Source organism: Beauveria bassiana (assembly GCF_000280675.1).
Source record: "Beauveria bassiana ARSEF 2860 unplaced genomic scaffold BBA_S00012, whole genome shotgun sequence".
NCBI lineage: Eukaryota > Fungi > Ascomycota > Sordariomycetes > Hypocreales > Cordycipitaceae > Beauveria > Beauveria bassiana.
This window is the reverse complement of record NW_007930847.1, coordinates 365,421-384,970: the sequence shown is the minus strand read 5'-3', so window position 1 is coordinate 384,970 and position 19,550 is coordinate 365,421. Positions and strand designations below refer to the sequence as shown.

At 54.4% G+C, this 19,550-nt stretch overlaps 6 protein-coding genes across 6 annotated transcripts; 1 reads left to right on the top strand and 5 right to left on the bottom strand.

Moving 5' to 3' along the window:
- Nucleotides 1–2,698, bottom strand: BBA_05014 (aminopeptidase 2; the record flags this gene model as incomplete). Its single annotated transcript, XM_008600111.1, has 2 exons — nt 1–2,383; nt 2,445–2,698. 2 exons carry the CDS (start codon nt 2,696–2,698, stop codon nt 1–3), a joined length of 2,637 nt encoding a protein of 878 aa, XP_008598333.1.
- Nucleotides 2,699–3,915: 1,217 nt separating this feature from the next.
- Nucleotides 3,916–8,261, bottom strand: BBA_05013 (fungal specific transcription factor; the record flags this gene model as incomplete). Its single annotated transcript, XM_008600110.1, has 11 exons — nt 3,916–4,395; nt 4,443–4,756; nt 4,808–4,862; nt 4,914–5,173; nt 5,226–5,659; nt 5,720–6,277; nt 7,192–7,314; nt 7,368–7,420; nt 7,503–7,958; nt 8,037–8,115; nt 8,191–8,261. 11 exons carry the CDS (start codon nt 8,259–8,261, stop codon nt 3,916–3,918), a joined length of 2,883 nt encoding a protein of 960 aa, XP_008598332.1.
- Nucleotides 8,262–8,550: 289 nt separating this feature from the next.
- BBA_05012 (Carbohydrate kinase, thermoresistant glucokinase) lies at nt 8,551–9,190 on the bottom strand (the record flags this gene model as incomplete). Its single annotated transcript, XM_008600109.1, has 2 exons — nt 8,551–8,979; nt 9,065–9,190. The coding sequence occupies 2 exons, from the start codon at nt 9,188–9,190 to the stop codon at nt 8,551–8,553; spliced, it is 555 nt and encodes a 184-aa protein (XP_008598331.1).
- Nucleotides 9,191–10,556: 1,366 nt separating this feature from the next.
- Nucleotides 10,557–12,274, top strand: BBA_05011 (major facilitator superfamily transporter; the record flags this gene model as incomplete). The annotated part of the gene is made up of 2 exons (XM_008600108.1): nt 10,557–11,260; nt 11,317–12,274. The coding sequence occupies 2 exons, from the start codon at nt 10,557–10,559 to the stop codon at nt 12,272–12,274; spliced, it is 1,662 nt and encodes a 553-aa protein (XP_008598330.1).
- A 384-nt stretch (nt 12,275–12,658) lies between these two features.
- BBA_05010 (polysaccharide lyase family 8 protein) lies at nt 12,659–15,574 on the bottom strand (the record flags this gene model as incomplete). Its single annotated transcript, XM_008600107.1, has 9 exons — nt 12,659–13,906; nt 13,958–14,158; nt 14,215–14,364; nt 14,433–14,528; nt 14,586–14,684; nt 14,749–14,922; nt 14,993–15,035; nt 15,090–15,285; nt 15,352–15,574. 9 exons carry the CDS (start codon nt 15,572–15,574, stop codon nt 12,659–12,661), a joined length of 2,430 nt encoding a protein of 809 aa, XP_008598329.1.
- A 544-nt stretch (nt 15,575–16,118) lies between these two features.
- On the bottom strand, nt 16,119–17,493 carry BBA_05009 (formamidase-like protein; the record flags this gene model as incomplete). Its single annotated transcript, XM_008600106.1, has 3 exons — nt 16,119–16,306; nt 16,375–17,334; nt 17,403–17,493. 3 exons carry the CDS (start codon nt 17,491–17,493, stop codon nt 16,119–16,121), a joined length of 1,239 nt encoding a protein of 412 aa, XP_008598328.1.
- Nucleotides 17,494–19,550: the final 2,057 nt, after the last annotated feature.

The window sequence follows — 19,550 nt, the reverse complement described above, 5'->3', positions numbered from 1 at the left end:
TCATACAAGGTATCCGTTTTCCTTGACCCAGGCCGCAACATCGTCCCTATCACGCTCGAGCCAAGCAATTCTAGCGCGGATGGAATCTTTGACCTGGTTCAGAGTCTGATCAAAGGCGCTAGTGTTCTTGTCGGCGAAAAAGGCCTCAATCTTGGCCAGCTGCTCGGGCTTTGTAGCACCGCCAGTCGTGATAGCAACAACGCCTCCCAGCAGCGACGCATTGTCACCAACGTTCTTGATGATAAGGTCCCAATTCTTGGTCAGATATTCAAAAATGGCTTCAATGCCGTGGGGATAGGCGCGGTAACCTCCAAGAGCAGATGTGCAGTCCTGATTCCTGATATCAGGACCAAAGACCATACTCAAGCTACGCTGAATAAGCTCAGGGTCCTCAGCACGGCCCATACACCTCAGAATGGTGTTGCGCTCGCTAGTGACGCTCGAGGTACGGTAGATCTCAATGAGTTGATCAAACTCCTTGGCACCACCGTGCTTCAAAGCCAAGGTAAAGACGGAGGACCGGAGGTTGGGGTGGATAGCCGACTTATCACCGGTGACGTACTTGGCAAACATATCCTTGGCAGCCTGAATGATCTTTTCATCGCCGCTGCCTCCAGCAGAAGCGAACATCAGAGTCTTGAACTGTCCCTCGCTGTGGGTATCAGTCTCCTTGAACTCCCAGCCCAGGGCATGAGCCTTGGGGCTGACGAGCTCTCTGCGGAACTTTCTCAGGGCATCGCGAATAGCCTTATCCTCAAAAAGCCAAGCACCCTCGACGCCTGATAGGCGGCGCAGAATCTCACTCCAGACAACATACTCATTTTCAGAGTCGAAGCCCTTGAGCAGGTTCAGAATGCCGCTGGTCTTTTGGTAACCAGCAACAGCCAGCGAGGCAGCGTCGGCAATCATGCCAGCTCTATCTTCAACGCTAAGAAGGCCAGCCTTGGCAGCCTCACCAAGCTTGCCAAGTCGCTCGGGCGAGTAAGCTGTACGGTATAGGCTGGTGTGGTTGGCATTCAGCTTGAAGAAGTCATCGGCAGGAATGTCAAATTGAGTCTTTCGAACATCGAGAGTCGCAGCATTCTCGACACCCTCCTTGGTACGGAGACCGAGGAAGACAGGGTAGAGAACCTCGTCCTCTTCGGGCTTGACATCGCCGGTGCGGAGGAATCGGTTCTGGGTGACCTCGGCGGTAGATCCGTTCTCGTTGACGGTGACGACAGGGTAACCCATTTCCTTAGTCCAGACGCCCATGACCTCAGAGACGGGTTTTCCGCTGGCAGCAGCCAGCGAGGCCCAGAGGTCACCAGTCTCGGTGTTGCCGTAGGCGTGCTTCTTGAGATACTGGCGGACACCTTCGAGGAACTGTTCCTCGCCTAGGTAGGTGGAAATCATGCGCAGAACAGCAGAGCCTTTGGAGTAAGAGATGGAGTCAAAGATTTGCGCAATCTCGTCAGCGCACTTGACTGGCACCTCAATGGGGTGACTGCTGCGAAGAGAGTCGAGCCCCAGAGCGGACTGCAGGTTATCGACAACGTACTCTTCCCAGACCTTCCACTCGGGGAAGAAGGAGTTGGAAGAGTACCAGGAAACCCAGGTAGCGAAACCCTCGTTGAGCCAGAGACCATCCCACCAGTCCATGGTGACAAGATTGCCAAACCACTGATGGGCGAGCTCGTGCTGGACGACCTCGGCAACACGAATCTTGGTGTCGATGCTGCTCTCCTTTTCGTCAAGCATCAGATCAACAACGCGGTAGGTAACAAGACCCCAGTTTTCCATGGCACCGGCGGAAAAGTCAGGAATGGCAACCTGGTCCATCTTGGGAAGAGGGAAGTCGATACCAAAAGTCTTTTCATAAAAAGGAAGAGTCTTGGCGGCAAGCTCGAGGGAGAAGCGACCGTTCTCAATATCCTCGCTGGGAGGAGCGTAGACACGGACGGGCACGCGGTGAGCGGTAGTTTCGATATAGTTGAGCTCACCAACGACAAAAGCGAGAAGGTAAGTGGACATGAGGGGAGAGGTGTTGAAGTGGACGGCCTTTTTAGCGCCAACCTCGGTCTCGTTCTTGACATCCATGTTGCTCAGACAGGTCAGATGCTTGTCGGCAATGATGTGGACGGTGAACTTGGCCTTGAGAGAAGGCTCGTCGAAGCAGGGGAAGGCTCTGCGTGCATCAGTAGGCTCCATTTGGGAGACGGCGAGGATACCCTCTGAGCCATCCTTGTTCTTGTATGTGGAACGGTAGAAGCCCGCCATTTTGTCGTTGAGAATACCGGTGAACTTGATTTCGAGCTGAGCCTTGGAGCCCTTGGCGAGGGTGCCCTTGAAGTCGAACTTGGTGACTTGCTTCTTTTCGTCAGAGCTGACGGTTGCATTGTCACTATCAAGGCGGGGTCAGCAAATGTCTAGACTGCAAAGCCGATGGGAAACTCTTGACGTACGTGACAAGCTCGCCATTGGAGGTAACCTTGCTGGAGTGAATGGTGATGTCGAGGGTGTGGAGGGAGATGGAGGTCGAGTCCTCGACGACGTCGAGGTCGATAATGACGCTACCGTTATACTTGAAGTTGGTAAAGTCGGGCTCGAGGGTCAAATCGTAGTGGGTAGGGACGACGTTGGCGGGCAGGAGCTCGCGATCCTTGGTAGGGTCCTCCTTGACGCCGCCGTGGACGACACCGGACTGGGTTCTACACATATTGTTTCGACGAAAAGAGCAGTGTCGCGTCTGGCTGGTGTGTAGGTAGTGAGATTGCGCAGCGGCCTGCAGAGAGCGAGTATTCGACAGAGCAGACGAGGGACGCTGGCTAGATAATATACTAACAGGACAGGCTGTCAGCAGGAACTTTGTGGGATTCGGCACCAGGCAGTGGGGGTGACGAGGGCGTTTATAGAAGGCGGTGGTTGGACTGTCGAATTGGTATAAATGTACGTAAATGCGAGTTGTGATGGCGGGGTTGCCTGGTTGGACTGAGGGGCAGATGGACGGCGAGTGGATCAGCCATTTTTTTGGCTGCTTAAACCCTCGCGCCCAATCGGTGCCACTTGTTGACGAAAGTAGCGGATACAACAGTGGCTGGGTTTTGGCTGGGTTTTGGCTGTATGCAGTGCAAATCAGGCGTTGCATCAAACACTGAATTACCCTGATTTACCTCACCAGCCACCGACAGCCCGCCTGCACGTCCTGGAGGAGAAGTTGTAGAGGTTGCCGGCAGTGAGCCACTAGCTCCATGCAGCTAGCACTTCAAAGGGGGGGGCTTCGCATGCGGCGTGATAAAAAAGAAATCTTCCTCGGTGCTTCCCGCAACTTACGTCGAACAGCCACTGTAAAAACGTGCTGATGATGGCGGCTGTGGCCGCTGATGGGCCGCAGCTGAGTGGAAGCCAGCCTTGATGGTGTTGGCGACTGCTCCTCCTGGCCTGCAAATCCTATGCAACACCGACCACGACGCCGACGATGACGCCGACGCCGACGCCTTCTGCGCCACCAGCCTCGTTGACTGCGTCCAATTGCTGGCCATGGAAGCCATCTGTCGAGATGACAAAAAAGAGGGCGCACGAGGGGGGGGGGGGAGAGAGAGCAGCGTGTTCGAGTATTCAGCAGGCGGGCGCAAAAGACCCCCAGCAGCATATGCGCCCGTCGTCGCGGCTCACCACTGCTGCGGCACGTGACGCCACCTCGTTCATTTTGCCCAACGCGTTGCCGACTGCGACTCCGTTTCACTCCGGGACCCCGGGTACCATCTCCGGCTCACCAAATTCTTCTCTGGCCCCGACGCTTGCAATGATCCATATAATAACGAATTATAGCTCGTATGGCTTGGGTATGTACTTTTGGACAAATCATTCACCGAGCCTCTGTCGCATTATAAGCCGAGACTCAAGCACAACCGCCTTGAAATCATTATGAATACACTAAAAAATTATATCACCACCACTCCACATGTTTTGATATCCAAAGTCAACTGGCAGCCCCTCGACAGGATTCGCGCCATGCTCTGAATCGAATTCAGGCGTGGTCAATACGCCGTCCGTGGTATGAATGGACGCATCGTTGGAGATGTACTGCCCCAGCGAGTCTAAATCTCGCCATGAGAACCCATTCAACGCATCCAATTCAATCCCCCCTTGCAAGCCGCCGTCAAAATTGCCGTGAGGTCCGGACATCGAATGCTCTGGAGGAACATTCGGCGCGGGCTGAGACGTCTGGTTGTTGTCGTGCTTCGAGCCCCGCTTGGTTGGTCGTTTCCTCCACAGCAGGCGCAACGATCGCGCATATCGGTGTCCAATGCTCTGCGTACTGGTCGACGTCTTTTGCAGCTGCGCAATGGTTCCGAGAATGGCGCGCCTCATCCCAGTGATGCCTTCATTGCTAATCGCACCCGCGCTCCAAGCCTACATTGATCAGATGGTGTCACAGAAAAGGCCCTGTTGGTACGCACCTTGAAGAGAAAAACGGCAGCATAAATCACAAACAGCGAATACTTGAGCGGCATATACTTTAAGCCTGCAACCGGGTCGATGAAGCTGTTGAGGATGCTGAGAAGAGAGTTGGCAGCGTCAATCGACTCGTAAATGAACCGGGCATCCGGTGCTGCGGCCAAGTCTGCAAATAGCGGACCTGTGATGTGGCTCTTGTTTGCTTTGCGTGTCTTTGCTGCAGCTCTGTTCATGGTCGCCTGGAATGCAAAGGCATTTATATACAGGCGCAAAAAGTCGTATGATAGTATCAAAGAGGCCTTGACGTGCGGCGTGACTGCAATCAACTGTCAGAAGACAATTTACAAATCATGTATAGCAAACTTACAGCTGAAGCTTCCCCATGTCATCTTCCACTTTCTCAAAACAGCAGCAAAGTCGTCCTAGTCATGTTAGCGAGAGATTTGTTGCCTGAATAAATGGGGGTAGCATACAATATACCGAACATATTCACCACCGACGTACAATTGTTCGCGATGGCTGGTCGAAGAGTATAGAATATCATGAGCATTGCTGAACAGCTGAGTCAGTTCGAGCTGCGCCTGAAATAGGAGCCCCATATTATCAGGCCCTAGGTGCTGCAACTGTAGCGAAGGAAAATCGACGGCACGTAGATTCGATGCTGGACCTGGCCCTCGAGACCAGAATCCTTTTCCAAGGCGTATTGAAACTTGGCGATCACTCATGTAGCATGCTGGTAGCCTTGGTCAGTTGCCATTCCACGGACATAACGGCGAGCAACTTACCGGCCCAGGCAATCTTTTTGCGACTGAAGCTCTCTGATTGACTATCTGGAGGGTCTTGCAAGCCCGTCTGTTCCAGTCTCTGCAGGTAGCCAAGCCGTATAGCAACGCCCACCAACATCCAGGCACCGTAGTCTTCTTTGCCGCAGCCAATAGAAGATATCTCGTGCGGTGGCTGAGGCGCCCATTCGGCAAGGATTAGCAGCGCCTCCACGGCTCCGACTGTGGTGACGCCGCCGTAGATGAGCGGTGACAGGAGGCTTTCCATGTGTCGCGAGCAGGCCTCGTGGGCTCTCTGCCACGAAGGCTCTTCTTTGGATGCGACGGTGAGGACTGCTGTGAGTACGTGAGGTTCCTTTTCGATCCAGTCTGAGATGTGGCCGTCGAAGATGGACTTATACACGACGGGAAAAAAGGGATGAAAATTTTCGTGGTAACTAGAGAGGCGTGTGTCAGTTCATGGCCAGCTCAAGCAGGCAGTTTCTAGACAGGCTTACTGCTGAATCAAGGCCGCAGCGTCGGCAAAGCCCAGCGCGCCATCGGATATGGGCGGATATCGTAGATTTAGATCACGAGACGGCTGCCTTGAATTTGCTGTCCGCACTGGCATGGCGTCTTTGTCGCTGTGTCCAGGTTCCAAGTCGGCCACCTGCGCCAACAAGTCGAGCGCATCCGAGGGGTTTAGCAAGTCAGCGGATGCAAGATGGCCGTCGAGGACGACTGAGCTCCGACGCGAGGCCGACTGCGAGGCGTCGGTCCGGGATGCAGAGCCGTCGCCTGTCCAGGATGGATCCTGTTGCTGCGCGGGGCCACCGTGCGGCCAGGCATCGATGCCGTGGCCATCGCGCATCGCCGGCTGCCGCACCGGCGTGTGCAGCGGACCGCCGCCCATGCTGACGCTGCTTACGTCCGTTGCGGTGCGGGCTCCAGACTCGTCGAGCGGCCTCTTCTTGCGGACACGACGGCCTCCACGCCGCGATGTAGCGAGCACGCATTCGCGCTTCTCTTCTATGCAGCGCTGACACGGCGGCGTACCAGGCGAACCGGTAGAATCTCTACAGCAATTGCAATGAATAAATAAATCGTTCGCGTCACGAGCAGGATGCGGGCTAAGGTAAAGGGAGGAGAGAAAATAAAAAGAGCGCTGACCGTTGCGCGGTGGCTCTGCGCGGCGGGGGAATCGGGCGCAGCGCGCACACATGCAAACAGCACTGAACCGGGGGGTCGAGGGATCGAATGGGCGTGGCTTACAGATCACATCTTGTCTTTCTCGACCGGCACGATATGCAAGCGCGCGATACACGCTTTCCTTTGCTGGGGTGGGTCATCATCGGGTTGCCGTTAGACAAACTGGTAAATCGCGAGATGGCCGAGATGGCCGACCGGGAAAATGGGGTTTGGAGGAGGCAAGTTCTGTGGGGGGCAGAAGCCGACCAGGCGAATTTTGGCAGCGGGCGGGAAGAGGGCGGACTGGGGAAAGCAAGGTATGTCCCGGTAATTGCACGGGGGACGTTGATGGAAGAGCCAAGGCTGAAGCCGGTTGAACCGTGCCACCCAGGTAACCCAGGCCGTACAAGCTTGGTGGCGCCGCGACAGCCAGATCCGGAAGCAGCAAAAGCCGACGCCGAGCATTACGGCAAATGCCGGCGCAGCACAATTTAAAGCAGGATGCAAGCATAATCAAACTGAAGCAAGCTCAGGCCAATCCGAGCAGAGATGGCATTATACCGAACATGCTCGGGTGAAACCTACTGAATTTTCAGGCGCACTTCATAGTTGAATACAAATGTATACTAGTATATATTATTATCCTGCTTTCCTCTATTTCAAACCACCCCCAAGCACAATATCTTGCCCTGTCAGATATCCCGTCTTGGCAAACCTAGAACTAATTAATAAAGATGCAAAAATTAAGGAGAGAGCAATGACGAAAACAATGTCAATAATTATTCCCAACATTACCACTTACATTGAGACAACACTGGCCACTTCTTCTGGAAGCCCAAGGCGGTGAACTGGCACACTCGCTGCAATGCCCAAACCCGGGTCCTGCTCTTTGAGCGCATCGATATCCGTACCCTTTGTCCAGGTCCTACAATAGAAAATTAGTCTCTGTCCATTCCACATTATAAATACCAGCCTCACCTTGACTTTGGCGTTGGAATCATTCCCGTCGCCCCAATCATGGCCGGCGACACCTGGCACAAAAAAAGGGATCTCGTTAGCCTCTCGGCGCGCGCGCGACAAATCAATTCATCGTCACACGTAGTTCAAACTCACAATATTGACCGTGATGCCCTCTGCGGCCAGCACCGTCGCCAGATTCTTGCCCATGGAGCACAGCGCGCCCTTGGACGCGGCGTAGTGGCAGCCGTTGATGCCGCCGCCGTGGCCCGCGATGCTGCCGATCAGAATGACGCGGCCCCAGCCCTGCGCGCGCATGCCCTGCAGCGCCGCCCGGGTCACGACAAACTGGCTGCGCGCATTCACCTCCATGATCTCGTCCCAGTCGGACTCTTCAATGTCCTTGGGGTCGCGGATGCGCCGGCCTAGCCCGGCGTTGGCGACGAGAATCGACACGGCCGTGTGCTTGGCTGCGACGACGTCGGGCAGCGCCAGCAGATTGGGCACGAGAGCCCGCGTGGCCTCGCGCGAGGTCAGATCCGCCGACACGGTCACGAAGAGCTGCGCCGGGTACAGCGCTTTGAGCTCCGACGCCAGCGCCTCTGCTTTGTCCTAGAAATGGCGCGCAGTCAGCCCCCTTTAACCCCCCTCCCGTCGATTTCGGGACGAAGCAAGCGTTTGTCGACGAACCTTGCTCGACGAGTAGTGCAGGGCTACATCGCAACCGTCTGCTGCCAGACCCTTGGCGCACCCGGAGCCTATCCCGCCACTATTATCACGACCAGTTAATAACAAGGGGGCTGCCTTGATGGCGGTATGCGACCGCGGCCCGCAGGTCCCTCACCTCGCTCCTGTGACTAGGGCAAGCCGACCCTGAACGCGATTGTCAACTTCGTTAAGAGATAGAGTCGTCATCTTGCAAATGATTAGTTAGTTTGGAAGTCTTGCTTTGTGGAAGAGCCAAGCAGAAGTTGGGTCACGGTATGGCGCCGCCAATAGTGCAGACCGATGGAATCCCCGCGCCAGGCTCCCCTACCCACCTGGACATGCCTGCCAATAGCCGCCACGATACAGCAATAACAGAAACTGGGATGAAATCCACTGTCATAAATTGAATGCAGAATTTGTTTTGTTTCGAAAGTCGTTCGATTATCATTTCATCTACTTATATTCCCTCACAGTCTATTTTCAAGATCGCCATCCTTTAAAAAATGGCAGCAGTTCGCACGCTGGAAATCACGTTTCTCGTGACGTCAGACAACCCAACATCGGCGTCAACAGTCAGGACATCCGTTTCGTGAATACGTGGTTCCTCTAGGCTGTCCAGTTGGCTCTTGAGCATACTGTCCTTCATAAAATGGCCGCTTCTTGCCTTGATTCTGGCCAGTAGAACCTCGGGGCTGACTTTGAGGTAGATGAACCGCAGCAAGACCCCGGGCTGTTGCTCGGTAAGGATCCGGATGACATCTCTGTATGTATGTTTCAGAGCGCTGCAGGACACGACAACGCCACGGTGGCCTGCTTGCAGCGTCTCCTTGGCGAGCTCCCGAAGCCCGACGAGCCAGTCCCACCTATCGTTGTCTGTGAGCGGTATACCGCTGCTCATCTTGTCAATGGAGCTTTGCGGGTGATGCTGAAGGGTCAAGGTTACAAGTCAGTTTCGAGAGCAAATATCAGGTATGGCGCATTGAACACGAGGAGTTGAAGAGAAATCGTACGCTGTCGCCTTCAATGTACTGGAATGCAAACTCGTCGGCCAAAGCCTGGGCGATGGAGCTTTTGCCTGATGCCGCGGGGCCGCAGACGACCAGGACGGTGGGCTGCAGGGGAGCAGACGCAGTCATTTCGGTGTGCGGAAACGGGTTCCGATGTGAAAGGAGTTTCGACGTCAAAGAGGGGTAGTATTGAACAATGCCTTAAAAAAAACAAAGCGCTCCTGGAGGCTGATTGATGTCAATATTCAGGCTATCCATTTACTAACTTTATTAGCAAACTAGAGCCTCGAGAAGATGGAGCGAAACGGCTATTGCTGGTTCGCCAAGGATCAAACGGCGCTCGGCTTTTGAGAATCAATCGCCAGTCGGCTTATGATCGGGCTTCCCCGCAGAATGCCATCACAGCACCCCACGGAGGCGGGAAGACAAGATGCTTGCCTGCGGGACAATGAATCTGGGGGACGTTGACCTTGTTCATGATGTGTCTCGCGGTATGTCAGATGGGCATTGACTTGATTGCTCTAATATCATTGTTTTTTTTTTTTGTGTTTTTTGAGATCACAACCAGCCAGGAAGGATTGGACGCAAATGCTGGCACGATCTGGGAACCATCGGATGATTGCCGGGCGCGCATGAAATTAACAGGCTCCGTAGATGTTAGTTGTGGCAGCGCCTCTTTTTATTTGGCTTGCACGAGAGCATTGCCGGAGGAAGTGGCGTGGGTAGCGGGTGGTGGTGCTCGGTAATGGGCGGCGGCTATAAGCTCGGCAATTGACTCATTGCACCTTGTACGCCCCTTGGACTCCCGAAAACTGCCGGCCAAGGCAAGGATAGAGCGGTCTACATCATCACACTCGTGTCATCGAATGTTTAAAAGGAAGAATCCGCAGATGTAGCTCCGAGACATCAAATGCAAGCCAAGATGGGATTTTTCTTTTTTTATTTCCTAAATAACCATGGCCTTTGTTCGAGGGATGCTGGATGACATGGTACTCAGTACGTGGGGGAGCACGCCAGCTGCAGACCGCTATAATAGACCGCTATAACAGCCACAATGCAGCCACGAACAGGGCTGCTTGGAGCTTATCTAGGTGCCTAGGTACCTATTTTCCAGCTGTCATGTCCTGTGAATGCCGCTGTACCAGTAGCTGTAGCCACCTGTAGCTCCCTATAGCCGGCTGCTATTAGCGGTTCAATCAGAGGTCGATGGCGCTAATTCAGGCGTGGAGGAAGTGGGGGAAAGCGCTGTTAGCGTCATGACTAGTCCCTCAAATTACTCTAGTCTGTCGCTTGGTCTCAAGCGGTAGTCACCTGTCGACCAGACTCGACTTGGCACAACGGCGATGGCATCCCACCCAAAGGCTTTGGCTTTTGCCATGCTATAAACAACTTGCTCACTCCAATTGCCATCGAAACATATTTCTCCTTCTTCTCCATGCCACTTCTTGCATCCGACTCGCGTCCACCGTCGTCGTCTTCTTCTCGCTGAACCACGATGGATTCTTACGACTCCAAGCACGACAACGACGTCTCCCACCACGAGATGCGTCCGCGTCCCTCTCTCGGAGACGACGCCAGCAGCTCTACGCCGCCCACCACCAAGCCCGCCAACAAGCACGACGACGTTGCTGCCGCCGTCGTTGGCACTGGCGCTGCGGCCCCGGTCCGTCTCACCGAGGAGGACAGCCGCCGTATCTGCCGCAAGACGGACCGCGTCATCCTCACCATCCTCGTCTGGATCTACTTTCTCCAGATCCTCGACAAGTCTGTCCTTGGCTACGGTGCCACCTACGGCCTGAAAGAGGACACTGGCCTCACCGGCAACCAGTACTCGCTCGTCGGCTCCATGGCCGCCATTGCCCAGCTCGCCTGGCAGCCCTTTTCTTCGTACCTCATCGTAAAGGTCCCCCACCGCATCCTCATGCCCTCCCTGTGTCTGGGCTGGGGCATCGCCCAGGCCTGCATGGCTGCCAGCAGCAATTTCAGCCATCTCTTGGCTACCCGCTTCTTCCTCGGTCTCTTCGAGGCCGGCTGCTTGCCGCTCTTCAGCATCATTACCAGCCAGTGGTATCGCCGCGCCGAGCAGCCCATCCGCATTGCCGCGTGGTACGGCACCAATGGCCTCGCCACAATCATAGCCGCGGCCTTGTCGTATGGACTGGGACATATCAAATCAGACCTTCTCAAAGAGTGGCAAATGTAAACATTATCTCAACCAGCAGCTGATGAAAATCTTGACTGACGCATTGATATAGCATCTTTTTATTCGTCGGCTTGATTACCGTCGTTTCCGCTCCCTTTGTCTATTGGAAACTCGACAACGACATTCCCTCTGCCCGCTTCCTCACAGACGACGAAAAAGTCCAAGCCATTGAAAGACTCCGCGCGAACCAGACGGGCACGGGCAACCGTGAGTTCAAGTTGAAGCACCTTGTCGAGGCCATGTTGGAGCCCAAGTCGTGGGTGTGGATGATCATGGCCATGCTTCTCAACATTGGCGCCAGCGTTGCCAACACCTTTGGGCCCCTCATCATCAGCGGTCTTCATTTTGATAAGTACACGTCCAGCCTACTCAACATGCCCTTTGGCGCCCTGCAGCTCATAGTCATCCTCCTCGCGAGCTACCTCGCGCAAAAGGCCAAGCTCAAGGGCGCCATCCTCGTGCTTTTTGTGCTGCCCGTCGTCGCCGGCCTCGCCGTGCTCTACTCTGTCAAGCGCGACGACTCGGCCCGCGCGGCCCTCCTCGTCGGCTACTACCTTCTCGCCTTCCTCTTTGGCGGCAACCCCCTCATCGTCACCTGGATCGTCGGCAACACGGCCGGCACCACCAAGAAGTCGGTCGTCATGAGCCTGTACAACGCCGCCAGCTCTGCCGGCAACATTGTCGGCCCCATCCTCTTCAACAGCGCCGACGCGCCCGAGTACAAGCCCGGCCTGCGCGCCTGCCTTGGCATCTTTATCGCCCTCATCGCAGTCATCCTTATCCAGTGGGCCAACCTCGTCATGCTCAACAAGCTGCAGGAGAAGAAGCGCGTGCGTAACGGGAAAGAGGCCAAGGTTGTTGACCATTCCATGCAGCAGCACTATCATGATATTCAAACCGACAACGACGCCGCAGGCGGTGAAGAGGGGGTTTCGGAGCAGCATCTTGGGCAGAATGCTTTCAAGGATCTCACCGACAAAGAGAATGACGAATTTGTGTATATTTATTAGCGGGGTGATCTCGAGCGTTGTATTGTTATCTGTTTGCGATGTTCTTTTTTCAATTTAATACCAACTTGAGCCAAAGTTACTGCACGCGGTCTATGGCTTGCTCACTCTTCTGTACATGATTAACCGAATTTTGGAGTTGAGCATGAAGTCGAGGGTCATGACTACAATATATTTATGTATACATATTGATCTTGTAGTGCTATGTTTGTTTGCTATTTCCTCGTGTACGGTGCATATGCCTGGCACTGGAGCGGCAGACTGTCCCGTACCAGAGTCACTGTGCTCGTAGACGCCACCCCGTCAACGCGCCAGACTATCATCTTCACCAAGCACTTTTCTGTTTTTGACTTTTTTCTTTTTTTCCGCCGAGCCTAGCCTCGACATCTAGACCTTGTCTCTTGATCCGGGCCCGCTCATGCCATCTGCCAGAACAACCTCGCGCGTCACCGAAGAGCCAGCCATGCCGCCCTTTGGCAGCGCAAACGCCAACCTAAACTCAGCCTTGACCGCCACACCGCACGCCTCCGTATTCGCCTTCTCCTCCTCCTCCTCCTCCTCGTCGCCAGGGCTCGTCGAAAATTCAAGCCCAAGCGTCATGGTCTCGAGCTTCTGCGTCGGATCCGCCGCCGTCACCACCAGCTTCTTCACGCCCTCCTCGCCCGTCCGTCCCGTCCTGCGACCCGTAATCAGATACACACCCGGCTGGCCGGCCGTCACCTTGAGCGCTCCGCTGTCTCGCGCCCATCCTACATCTGCGAGGTTGACAATAAGCGAGCGGTGGTTGCTTCTTCCGCCCGGCCAAAACACGACACTCAAGATGCCCTGTCCCGCCGCGCCAGAGATGCCCTCGCCGTTGACGGGCTTCCACGACGGCTTCGTAGCTTCCTGAGCCAGCTTTTCGAGGCTGATTGCCGGAAACACGGCATACGATGTTGTTGCCGTTTTTGATTCGTTGACGGTAGTGTAGGCGGAAAAGATGGGCACCGTTGCTGATCCGGCCGTCGACGTCGAAATGGCGGACCAGTTGCCTGTGCGCTCGCCTTCGGACAAGGTCAGTTGAAAGGGCGCGTCGTCGTACGACATGTACCCGTTTCCGCCGTACCAGAGCGTCGAGCCAACCGCCCTGGTGTCCCTGTTGGTGCTGAGCTCAATCTTGTTGCCGTCGACAAACGCACCGCCGTCCGCTTTGGCGCGGTTGTCCAGCACAGTGATTATCGGCGCGTCGTCGCTCGTATTCTTGGTTTGTACATCCACGACACTGACGAGCACCGCGTCGCCGAGGTAGAACCAGGCTTTCTTATAGGAAATGTGCGCGTCCAGGGGGTCCTGGTAGTCCTCGACGGCCGCGCCGACGTGGCCGTCGCTCACCACGCCCACAAAGTCCCGTTTGCCCTGGTACTTGACCTTGTTCGCCGCCAGGAAAGGTCGGTTGCGGACGACGGTTGTGCCCGGGATGAGGTTCCAGTCCCACGAGGCCCAAATGTCGGCGTACTCGGTGCCGTCGACGTAGGTGAAGAGCGTGCCCTGGCCGAGATGGTAGCCGAGCGGGTTGGCGCCGTTGACGAGCTCCGAGTTGGTCGACCGTGTGGACAGCATCTTGTTTGCGATGATAAAGGACGGCCGCCGGTGTACCTGCGGTGTGTCAGTAGGTCCACTAAGTCGGTTGTGAGCATGGTGACATACCATGTAGTCGCTTGCCCAAAATCCTCTGTTTCCAATGAGCTGTTCGGTGCCATTGGACTTTAACCTTTTGATCGTGTCGTTTACATTGTACGGGACGTCAAAATTGGCCACTGCTTGTGCTAGCTTGGTGACGTTAAAGTTGATGTCGGCACTGGCTTGCAGGTCCTTGGTAGGAAAGCTGACGAAACGGCCAATGGCATTCTATATACTCGGTTAGCGTTAAAACGGTTTGTTCCATAACAGGATGAACAACTTACAAAATCCCAGTGTTGCTGCCGCGTTCTCCTATCTGTAAAAATCATCCACTCGTTGCTTTTAATAAACGTCGACATGGCTTCCCGGGTGGCGTCATTCGCAGCGAATCGCGTGCCGACGGCCTCGCCTTGCAGTTGAATAAAGATGTTGAGCTGTCGCATTCAAGTTAGCTGTCCAAGTTTTCAATACTCGCATTCTGTATACAAGCTCGGTGACGCACCAAGTCTTTTCCGTAATTGCCATTGTACAGTATGCCGTCATGTTGCAAAAACGAGCCGTCCCTATGAATGCCGTCTTGCATCGCCGCATCAGAAAACTAGACGGGCGAATTAGACGCTTTGCTAAAAGTTGCCTGCAGTTTTTTTTCACTCACCGTCATGACGCTGAATGCCCTCTTCATGGCGCTCTCAACAATGGTGACATTGTTGGTGAACAAGCCCAGGCTGACTGCGCTCTGCAAAACGAGAACTATCTAGAGAATCAAACGAGTCGGCACCGCACACACGTTACATTCCCCCCCCCACGTATGCACTTACATTGGCGGCGGTGAGGTTGCCTCCGGTGCCGTAGGACTGGTCAATGTTGTCGTATGTGCGCTCAGTCAAGCGGATGCATCCTTTGTGCTGCTCCTGAGAAAGGTGTCCGTCCCGCGCCAGCAGACAAGCCGTAGAGCTCAGCTGGGGTATCAATACAGCCTGTCCATACCAATTCTGATGACGTCGGGTTCCGGGAACAAATTTAGCGTCTTCCATGCCATGATGGGAATTCGCCGAGACTCACAGTGTTCCATAGCCCCGGCGTGCCACACGGACAGCCCAGCGCGCTGTTCAGGTTCAGTTGGCAGTGCATCAATGTGCGAAAAGGCAGGGAAACTCACGCATTGCCGCCGTTACCTAGGCATGCGGCGGGTTTGTAGTCGTTTTTGAACCAGTAATCCAGGCCTTTGGAAATCGCCTCCCATGCCTCGGTGCTGTTGCTCCATTTCGGATCCGCTACCGAGCTGACGCCGCTCCATGCTGCCGCCAACGTGATGATGCGGTTCCAGTGCTCCTGAATCGGCCAGTTGGCGCGTCCTGAAGCCGTAACTGCTGGTCAGCCAATGTCATCTTGTCCCATTAGGTCGAGGTCCGAAAACTCACGTGCGGCGCATCCAGAGAGATAATTGACATCTGCCCATGTGCCGTCTGGCTTTTGCGTGTCGATCCATTTCGATACGTTGCCAAACCACGCGGGGTCGGGAAACTCGGCGAGATCAGCCACTCGTCGCCGGAACAAGGTCGCCATGTCGTTTGCATCCTGCGCATCCGCCAGGGCGGTACAGGCCAGAGCACAGAGACCATGTACAAGAGCAAAGAGTCTCATCTTTGGCAGCGGACGTTGCCTATTTCTTACGACCTATGAAAGGACTCGGCTTTGGAATGTAGATGCAAAAAGCTGAGCTACGTCTTATGCATGTCTTGAGCTATTTAATATCCGGGGTGGATTAAAGATGCGTGCTGGGGGTAAAGGCTTACGGTTGGTGGTGAGATGCCCCGGAATCGCCAGTAGACAGTTACCCCAGAGACCAGCTACTGGATCGGAATTGCACAGCACAATCTGCATGTGCACAATCTGCATGTGCATAACCTGCATGTGGGCAGAAACTGCCTGACTACGAGCGAGATCTGTCTGAAGTTGACCACAGATCGGTCCGAACGTACCCTTGTAGCGAGCATCTCGCCGGGTTCATCTGTCTTTTGAAAGCATATGTAGTGTCAAGGCAGTCAAACTCGGCAAGCAAAAATTACAGAATGATTATCAACCCATCTACACAACGCACAACGCCCTCACGCCGCTGCAACCGCACCCGCTCCTCAGCCCCAGGCCCTCCACGCCCCAAATCAAATCTGTTCCCATGTGCTTCTTTCTAGCTAGTGTACGCACAAGATCCCAATTCCCGCTTGACAGGCTCAGCCTCGATGGAAATATCAAAGTCGAAAATATCCATGGGAACACCCAGAGTCGTGCAAGCGTTGGGTTTATCCACGATTCCAGCAATCGAGCCTCGCACTGGGGCGCACGACAGAAGGAGATAGATCTGCTCGCCCGAGTATCCTGATAATTTCACCAAAAAATTAGCCAGCCACAAGAGAGAGTTAAAAAAAGTCCACAAAAAAACTCACCAAACTGCTTCAGATATTCAATGGACCGAAGACAGGCCTGCCGATACGCAACCGTGGCGTCCATGTAGTGCTGCTTGCCGTGCTCGTCGACGGAGAAGCCCTCAAAGGTGAGGTAGCGCGAGGGCCCGTAGTGAGGCTGCACCTCGCCGGGGAGGAAGACCGGGTGCGGGACGCTCCGCGACCGGACGCCGTTCTTGATGAGGCCAAACTTGACGCTGATGACGCCGGCCATTTCAATGGCGCCGCAAAAGCTAATCTCGCCGTCGCCCTGGCTAAAGTGCAAGTCGCCGACGGAAAACTTGGCGCCGGCCACGTGCACGGGCAGGTACGTCTTGGAGCCGCGCGAAATGTTGCAAATGTCGACGTTGCCGCCGTGCTCGGGGCGTCCCGGCACCGTGCGCGCGCCCTCCTTTCTGATGCGCTCCCGGAGACCCCCCTCGGCTTGCCCCGCATGCGCGTACTTTTCGTCGGGCAGGTGCGCGAGCGTCTTGCCCGGGTGGGTGGTGGCGCCGGCTTGGACGAGGCCGGCCTCGCGGCGGTTCCACTCGGCGAGGAGCTCGGGGGAGGGCGCGCAGCCGAGGATGCCCGGGTGGATCAGGCCCGGAAATCGCACGCCGGGAATGTGGCGGCTGGAGCAGTAGATGCCGTCAAAGTCCCAGATGGCCTTGGCGGCGCGCGGGTAGTGCTCGTCGAGGAAGCCGCCGCCGTTGTCGCGGTCAAAGATGCCGGTGAAGCCCCAGGGGGCATCGTCAAAGGGCTGAATGTCGGTGATGTTGACGACGAGCAGGTCGCCCGGCTCGGCGCCGTTAATGTCAAAGGGCCCGGTCAGATAGTGGCACTTGTTGAGCTCGACGTCGCGCACGTCGTTGGCGCTGTCGTTGTTGCCGATTTGGCCGCCGGTCCAGTCGAGACATTCAATCTTGACCGTCTCACCTGGCTCAATCGTGCCAATGCTGGGGACTAAAAAGAAGGTGGGTATAAGCTTTTTTGGGAATTTAGTCTTTGTCGGGAGAAGTCAAGCGACTTACCATCTGGATGCCAGCGATTGTGCAGATAGGGCTGCTGTTCCGCGGGCACGTCAAGGGAGACGGACTGGGCAGTACGGATCTTGACTGGCATGTCGACAATGTTTAAGCAAGGAGTGAGACTATAGACGCAACTTTTTATTGGAATAATTTCAATGCTACGAAATCGGAATTTGAGTTTTAACCATTCGAGCTACGTGCAGAGTTATATAGTTTAGTCCAAGGACGCCTCGTGCGGGGGAGTCGAGGCAGCTATCGCTGCACAACCTTTGTATTGCAAGTATTTTACCCCGCATATGAGCGGCCAAGACCTGCATCATTGATAACAGTATTGAATGCACACTAGGTTTATCAGAGGTCAGATTGGGTAGCGAACAGCTGCGTGGCAGCGTCTTGGCGCTTGTTCAAGTTGCGATAAGCTTTCGCGCCGCGTATGTACCTACCTACGTTATCGCCTTGTGATCAGCGCAGTCTCCGCACATGAAATGTCCATCATGTGCAATCTCCATACTGCGAAAAAAAAAATCTTATTATACTGCCGCATGTTCCTCGTTTTAACGGGTGATTTCAGTCATGATGTTGGCAGCATTCAGATCAAACAAGGCTCTAGCTGGGCATGCTGTGAGTGGTTGTGCGCGTACAACGCGGGGAACCCTGTCGGGCGCCGATGCAGCCAGCCATCATCAGCTAGCCAGTTGCCAATAGAAGCTAGCGAGAGACTCGGACAAGAGGAAATAATAGAAGCGACGGTCGATCGGGCCAATCAAGACTTTGATCTCCGGGAGGAGAAGTCGAGGGCCGATGAGCCAATGAATACTTCAAGCATGACTCGGACAAGAGGGTTAGAGAAGCCAAAAGGCAAAAGGTAAAGGGGCGATTGATTGTTGGCCTTTGCCGTGTGCCAATGTTGCTACGTCTCAGATTGATTCTAAACCCGTATAAAGAGGAGAGTGGGCTGATGACGGATGACAGTTCGGATGCACGGCTCTGAAAAGTTGATGAATCAGGTAATTGCAATATAGCACGACGACTGTGATATAGTGTGACCTGAGACAATAGTCACAATATATGCAAGTCAAAGAAAAATCTTTAGTAGTGATTTTTAAATGAAAAACTCACCGCCTGTGGAGCTAGCAGTTTTGATAAGCCTCACGACGAACAGCGCAAAGAGGATAGGAAACTACTGATAGAGTAGACTGGTAGACACTAAAAAGCCGAAACCTCTGAATTAACATGATGAGAGAGAAAAAACCACCCTCTTCTAAAGAGATCATTGAATACGTACGTACTGGTAAATACTAAATAGTGGCTGTTGGCGACTCGGCCAGGGAGTCCTCCACTTGGCCGTCGCACCGTGAAACTGGCCCGGTAACATGCCGCGTCTCCAGTTTGACCCCTTATTAGTCGGTCACTTTGTATCCACGACTTTTTTTTTTTTTCAAGATCAAACGCTCATCGGCGGTCCCGCGACCTACTTTGTACACACACAAGTGACATCTGCCAATTCACACCCTCGCGTGGTGAGAGATTACGAGGGCGAGAAGAAAGAAAAAAAGGGCAAAAAGAGAAGAAGTGGCCTACAACTTGGCTCATTCCACAACGAAATGATGCCCTGCCAAGATGGGCGCAGCTAACTAGTAACTTATTCGGTTCCGTAACAATGGTAAACCAAGCCCGAAGCAAGACCCCCGACGTAGTCCACGCCGGCCTTGTCTCATACCGACGATGGCCTTGTAGCAGGATGCCGAATCTTGCCCTCGCGAGGAAACAAGACTGGTATCAGACCCGGCAAAGTCTGGCCAGGTCTTGCTTAAAAAAAAATTTTCCCTCTCTCCCTTTGCTTCTCCTGTTTCTTCTCCTGTTTGTTTCTGCTCCTTGTCTGGCTCTCGTTTCTTGTTCGCTCTAGGGCTTTGTCTTGTTCTTGTTGTTGGTAGTTGGTAACTCTCTCTCTCTTTCTTGCAAATCATCGCTTGCTTTTTTGTTTCTGTTTTTCCCTTTTCTTTTCTTTTCCTTTCCGCCTGTTATTCCCGGCTGAAGAGCTGCTGCGCAGTTCAATAGGCTTGATAATTCATTCCACATCTCCAATTTATTCTTTAATTAATCCATCTTGGCGGAAAGGACGGACCCGTCGTACCTGTCATTCGGCCTCGT